Source organism: Salvelinus sp. IW2-2015, unplaced genomic scaffold, assembly GCF_002910315.2.
Source record: "Salvelinus sp. IW2-2015 unplaced genomic scaffold, ASM291031v2 Un_scaffold2093, whole genome shotgun sequence".
NCBI lineage: Eukaryota > Metazoa > Chordata > Actinopteri > Salmoniformes > Salmonidae > Salvelinus > Salvelinus sp. IW2-2015.
The window spans coordinates 122,585-129,780 of NW_019943432.1; the positions used below are offsets into that span (position 1 = coordinate 122,585).

Consider the following 7,196-nt stretch of genomic DNA (forward strand, 5'->3'; position numbering starts at 1 on the left):
AAGTGCAACCAGTGTTGGCTTTGGGGATGACCAGTGAAATATACCTACTGGAGCGCGTGCTACGGGTGGGTGTTAATATGGTGACCAGAAATCAGTGACCAGAGATCTTTACCTAGCAAAGACTTGTAGATGACCTGGAGCCAGTGGGTTTGGCTACGAATATGTAGCGAGGACCAGCCAACGAGAGCATACAGGTTGCAGTGGTGGGTAGTATATGGGGCTTTGGTGACAAAACGGATGGCACTGTGATAGCAAACTGGATGTAGTGTTGGAGGCTACTTTGCTCTAAGTGCTCACTTGTCTGAAGATATAAACGAAAAGGTGTCATTCTTCCTGGGGGTGTATATGAACAGATGTTAATACCATTTCATGTTGCTAAAATACTGTCAGTTCCACTTTAAGCCTTTATTAAACGTTTTGGTGAAATCCACAAGTTGAACGTTTTACATTGCTGCACAGTGATTGGTTCCCACTGAGCACAGACAGTAATTCAAATTCTATTATATTCCAAACCCCGACTCCAAGTTGACAAAATGGACCAAACTTTGACGAACTGGTGCCGATGTCAAGCACACTCATCAACGGGTTTATTGATTAGCAATACATATGGAGCTCTCTGACACGCTACTAATCAAATAGTCAAAGGCTAATCAGAAGCCTACGTCTTAGCTTATTTATCTTTGGGGTGTATCCAAGCTTAGCAGAGTCAATCATCTAGTGGTTATCAATAACTGACACAGTTAGTGTTATGTACCTTTGGTTGGCCCGTTTGAACAGAACAAGAAAGCTTAAAAGTGCAATAAGTTAGATTTTCATGCCCAAATGTTCCAATATATTATATGTAAATAGTCACTAGTAGCTAATGTGGCTCAAGCTAACCACTAGCTAACATCAATGGACAAGGAGTAGCTTAAACTAGCCACCAGCTAGCGATCAGTTTGTAAACATCTTCACTTTAAGTGAGACCTTTTGGCTGCTTTCACACAGGCAGCCCAATTCTAGTCTTTTGTCCAATTGTAGGCAAAAGAGCTGATCTGGTAGGWCAAAATACTAAACAGTGGAAAAAGATCCGAATTGGGTTTCCTGTGTAAATGCATTATTTTTGTTTCAAGTCTTCAACATCTGGAACTGCTAATGGAGTGAAAGTAGGCAGCTGAACTTCCACTCCTGCTGGAGCTAGATAGTTAGTGGTAGTTATTTGTTCTAGCTAGCATATCTGGCTAAGTATGCTTGCTAGTCATATAAAAACATTCCCACAAGGGTATATATATTAGTGTCAACTAATGATAACATTAGCTAGAAAACTGATTGACTTTGCTAAGCTTGYCAACAGCTGTCCAGTCCCAGACAAGGCAGGACAGCAAGCAAAAACAACAAGCATTCTGTACATACATAATAGCYGTGCTTTGTATCAATCAATTACATTGTCGGAATGTAGAGCAATCAAATTCAACCAAAACCATTGAGGGACTGGTTTCATCTCAGACCTGGCTCACAGCACAGCCGGTGAGGTAAGCTGTTTCAGCATGTTTGTCTAAAGTGGAGCATTTGTTCATGTATAATAAGTCATGTATAATATACATTAGGCCCAGACTCATCTCAGACCCGGCTCACAGCACACAGCTGGTGAGGTGAAGGATTGAGGGTGAACCCCACGGCCGGTGTGAGGTCCAGATCATCCTCTGTTACTCCAGGAGGAGGAGAGAAATGAAAGCGCTGCAGGAGGGAGGTGAAGAAGAGAAAGAGCGCCATCCTGGCCAGACCCTCCCCCAGACACACCCTACGACCTGGAAGAAGATCAAATGAGGAAGACAACATACGACAATTAGGTCTACATAGATTTCCTATAGTTGACAAATTGTACACATATTTCCATACCATAAACTCTCCCTTGGTCAAAGCAATTCCCCAAACTCTTAATTTTAGAGTACCATAGAAGGATTCACTTACCCAGTCAGTATGGATACAGAAACAGTGGAACTCACCTGCAGAGAAGGGCATGAAGGCATCCCTCTTGGCGAATCGACCTTCCTCATCCAGAAAGTGTGCGGGGTTAAAGGTGTGTGGGCTTTCCCATTCGCTTCCGTCTTGTAGGACAGACGTCAGTAGAGGAAACACAAGCGTCCCCTTCTTGATGAAATATCCCTGGAAGGTGATGTCTCGGCTGGTGGTGTGAGGGATGGCAATGGGTAAAACGTTGGCCAGTCGCTGGGTCTCATGGATCACTGCATCAGTGTAGGGCAGGTTCWTCCTGTCCTCTGCTAAGGGCTGACGACTTCCTATAACCCTGCTGATCTCCTCCTGGACCCGGTCTGAGACAGAAAGGAGGGAGGACCAAAGTTACTACCCTCAGAGAAAATGTCATCTTAATAATCTTTACCCTGGACATTTTATAATTTTTACAAAAATGGCTTGATAACTTAAACGGGGCTCCAAGTTAACGATACCTTAACCTACGTACCAAAACAGTCACCTTTTCTGCACAGTTCAATGTTCTCACTTAATGCATAACACCTTTTTGTAAAACAGTAGTCCCACTTGTACACAAGACACTTTTTGCAAAACAGTAGACAACAGCTACACAAGACAAAGTAAATTGTATAAATCATGTCAAACAACACTGTTAGTTTCTCAATTGCTTGAACACTTTCCTCAAAATAGGGATAACGCAGCCCACGCAAACAGTATTATTTGTCATAGAATGACAAGGTCATCTCACCATTCATCACATAATGGCTCAACAAATACTAACTATCTGTAACGTTGAGTCAGGAAGCAGGTGGTGAGTTCAATAATAACGACCATAGCAAGTACAAAACAAGAGACGCATCAGGACATGAAAACAGAACCAATTCTGCCTGATGACCGAGATTGGTGAGGGCTATTAGAAGGGAGAGTAATCAGGGTGGTGATGAAGTCCAGGTGAGCTTAATGATGGGAGCAGCTGTGCGCAATGATGGTTGCCAGGTGTGTGCAATGTGGGTGGCCAGGACCGGTGGATAGTTGACCTACAATGTCGAATGCTGGAGGGAGAGAGCAGGAGTAGGTGTGATACTATGACCATCAATAAAATATATTTTTCTATTAAATAGAGTAAATGGTACGAGATTGTAATCAACTATTTCATAGACAGCTGTATTCTTGTTCTCTGAATTAGCATCTAATACTAAAGCAGGAAGAATTTCACTAAACCTAAATTGATACTGTTTAGAATTGCAAAAGTGTCCGGTGCTGTATATTGTAACGATGTACATGTTTACAATGCATTGAAGATAAATCAAAGAGAAGAGGTGTTGAAAGGGCAATTGTGATTTTAGTATTGTAAAACCAGTCACTGTACAAAGAGAGTTTACATGTTAATGGTAAAAGATATGGGAGTACCTTTTATTTACTGTGATATTAATTTACTTTTGTTTGACAGTCTGTACACAATAGGTTTGTGTCCTGTGTAGAGAGTTGTGTCTAGTATTTTGCCAAACAGTGCTTATCATTTGCATTTAATGTGAAAACAATGAGAAATTACATACTGTTGTGCATAAAAGGGGATTGTTTTGGCCACGTGGATCCCAGGTTTTGCAGGTAGTCTTGTTATTTTGATGGATGTATTTGCATATTTAGTTTATCTTTAATTTTTATGGCGTCGACAGAGATGGCAGCATTGCAACTAGCTCTTAGGAAACTGCAGTATTTGGTTTGTTTATGTACTATTTTTTTATGGAATTAGCTCTAGAATTGATTTGTGCCATTACATACAGCCGGGAAGAACTATTGGATATTATAGCGGCGGTAACTCACCAGAACTACCAGCATCACGACCAGGAGCAGATCCTTTGTTTGCTCTCCCCAGAGCAGTTGAACTTATTCCAGAGTCTGACCCAAAACAACGCCGGTGGAGGAGAGGTACTCGGGGCGGTCTTCTGGTCCGACTTAGGAAGCGTGCACACCACCCACCGCTCCCGAGTATTTTACTCGTTAATGTCCAATCGCTGGATAATAAAGTTGACAAGCTCAAGGCGAGAGTTGCTTTTCAGAGAGACACCAGGGATTGTAATATACTCTGCTTCACGGAAAGATGGCTCTCAAGATATTCTGTCTGACTCCATAAAGCCAGTTGGGTTCTCAAAGCATCGTGCCGACAGGAATACACATCTCTCCAGGAAGCAGAAGGGTGGAGGTATATGTTTTATGACTAACGACTTGTGGTGTAACTGTGATAACATACAGGAACTGAAGTCCTTCTGTTCACCCAAACTAGAATATCTCACAATCAAATGCCGACCGTACTATCTCCCGAGGGAATTTACATCAATAATAGCCACATCCATCTATATCCCCCACTCAAGCCAATACCACAACGGCCCTGAAAGAATTTCAATGGACTTTATGCAAACTGGAAACCACATATCCTGGGGATGCATTTTTTGTAGATGTTGATTTTAACAAAGCAAACTTGAAGAAAAGGCTCCCGAAATTCTTTCAACTCTATGTACTCGCACGGCTAAAACTCTCAACCACTGTTACTCTACCTTCCGTAATGCATATAAGTCCCCTTCCCCGCCCTCCATTCGGCAAATCGGACCATGATTCCATCTTGCTCCTCTCTTCCTGTAGGCAGAAACTCAAACAGGAAGCACCCGTGGTAAGGACTATTCAACGCTGGTCTGACCAATCGGAATCAACCCCTCAAGATTGTTTTGATCACGCGGACTGGGATATGTTCAGAGTAGCTTCAGAAAATAATAATCTCATTCACCGTATTGGTAAATGTGTCTATCAGGAAGTGCATAGGAGAGGTTGTACCCACTGACTATTAAAACCAACCCCAACCAGAAACCGTGGATAGATGGGAGCATTCGCTCAAAACTGAAAGCGCGAACCACCGCATTTAACCAGGGCAAGACTGGGAAAATGGAAGAATACAAACAGTGTAGTTATTCTCTCCGCAAAGCAATCAAGCAGGCTAAACATCGGTATTGGGACAAAGTTGAGTCTCAGTTCAACAGCTCAGACACGAGACGTATGTGGCAGGGTCTACAGACAATCACGGATTATAAAAGGAAAACCAGCCACGTGGTCACCGACGTCTTGCATCCGGACAGGCTGAACACCTTCGCTCGCTTTGAGGATAATACAGTGCCACTGATACGGCCCACTACCAGGACTGTGGGCTCTCCTTCTCCGTTGCCGATGTGAGTAAGACATTTAAGTGTGTTAACCCTCGCAAAGCTGCCGTCCCGGATGGTATCCCTAGCCGCGTCCTCAGAGCATGCACAGACCTGCTGGCTGGTGTGTACACAGATATATTCAATCAATCCCTATCCCAGTCTGTTGTCCCCACATGCTTCAAGATGGCCACCATCTCTTTCTTAGGTACAGGGACAAAGGTAATTGAACTAAATTACTATTGCAGCATAGCACTCACCTCTGTCATCATGAAGTGCTTTGAGAGACTAGTCAAGGATCATATCACCTCCACCCTACCGGCCACCCTAGACCCACTTCAATTTGCTTACCGCCCCAATAGATCCACAGACGATGCAATCGCCACCACACTGCACACTGCCCTAACCCATCTGGACAAGAGGCATACCTATGTAAAAATGCTGTTCATTGACTATAGCTCAGCATTCAACACCATAGTACCCTCCAAGCTCATCATCAAGCTCGAGGCCCTGGGTCTGAACCCCGCCCTGTGCAACTGGGTCCTGGACTTCCTGATGGGTCACCCCCAGGTGGTGAAGGTAGGAAACAACACCTCTTCGCTGATCCTCAACACTGGGGCCCCACAAGGCTGTGTGCTCAGCCCTCTCCTGTACTCCCTGTTCACCCATGACTGCGTGGCCAAGCACGCCTCCAACTCAATCAAGTTTGCAGATGACACAACAGTGGTAGGCTTGATTATCAACAACGATGAGGCAGCCTACAGGGAGGAGGTGAGGGCTCTGGGAGTGTGGTGCCAGGAAAATAACGTCTCACTCAACATCAACAAATCTAAGGAGATGATCGTGGACTTCAGGAAACAGCAGAGGGAGCAACCCCCTATCCACATCGATGGGACCTCAGTGGAGAAGGTGGAAAGTTAAGGTCCTCGGCATACACAGACAGTGTGGTGAAGGCGGTTCAACAGCGCCTTTTCAACCTCAGGGATGCTATAGAAATTTGACTTAACACCTAAAGCCCTCAAACTTTTACAGATGTACAATTGAGAGCATCCTGTCGGGCTGTATCACCGCCTAGAACGGCAACTGCACCGGCCACAACCGCTCCAGAGAGGTGGTGCTGTCTGCCCAACGCATTACCGGGGGCAAACTTCCCACCCTCCTGGACACCCACAGCACCTGATGTCACAGGAATGCCAAAAAGATCATCAAGGACAACAACCACCCGAGCCACTGCCTGTTCACCCCGCTATCATCCAAAAGGCGAGGTTAGTACAGGTGCATCAAAGCTGGGACCGAGAGACTGGAAAAACAGCTTCTATCTCAAGGCCATCAGACTGCTAAACAGCCATCACTAGCACATCAGAGACGGCTGCCTATAGACATAGATTTGAAATCACTGGCCACTTTTAGGAATGGAACACTAGCAACTTTAATAATGTTTCCGTATCTTGCATAACTCATCTCATATGCATAAACTGCACTACACTATTCTACTGTATCTTAGCCACTTTGTGTTTACATATTGCATCACCCATCTCATATGTATATACTGTATTCCTTACTATGCCAATGTATCTTAGTCCAATGCCGCTCTGACATGTATGTATATATTCTTAATCCATTCCTTACTTAGATGTGTGTGTATTTGGGTACACAGTTGAAGTTGGAAGTTTACATACACCGTAGCCAAATACATTTAAACATAGTTTTTCACAATTCCTGACATTTAATCCTAGTAAAAATCCTGTTTTAGGTAAGTTAGGATCACCACTTTATTTTAAGAATGTGAAATGTCAGAATAATAGTAGAGAGAATTATTTATTTCAGCTTTAATTTCTTTCATCACATTCCCAGTGGGTAATTAGTTTACATACACTCAATTAGCATTTGGTAGCATTGCCTGTAAATTGTTTAATTTGTGTCAAATGTTTCGGGTAGCCTTCCGCAAGCTTCCCAAAATAAGTTGGGTGAATTTTGGCCCATTCCTCCTGACAGAGCTGATGTAACTGAGTCAGGTTTGTAGGACTCCTTGCT

The 7,196-nt window shown here is 43.8% G+C and overlaps 1 protein-coding gene across 1 annotated transcript in view; it reads right to left on the reverse strand.

Moving 5' to 3' along the window:
• Positions 1-544: 544 nt before the first annotated feature.
• Positions 545-7,196, reverse strand: part of LOC112072932 (cytochrome P450 2K1-like) — a 38,342-nt gene continuing 31,690 nt past the window's right edge. The window contains exons 7-8 of the mRNA XM_024140309.2: positions 1,986-2,312; positions 545-1,787 (exon numbers count right to left, since the gene is read on the reverse strand). Of these exons, the coding sequence (XP_023996077.1) occupies positions 1,600-1,787; positions 1,986-2,312 (515 nt within the window). The 3' untranslated portion in view covers positions 545-1,599. The remainder of the gene's footprint in view (positions 1,788-1,985; positions 2,313-7,196) is intronic.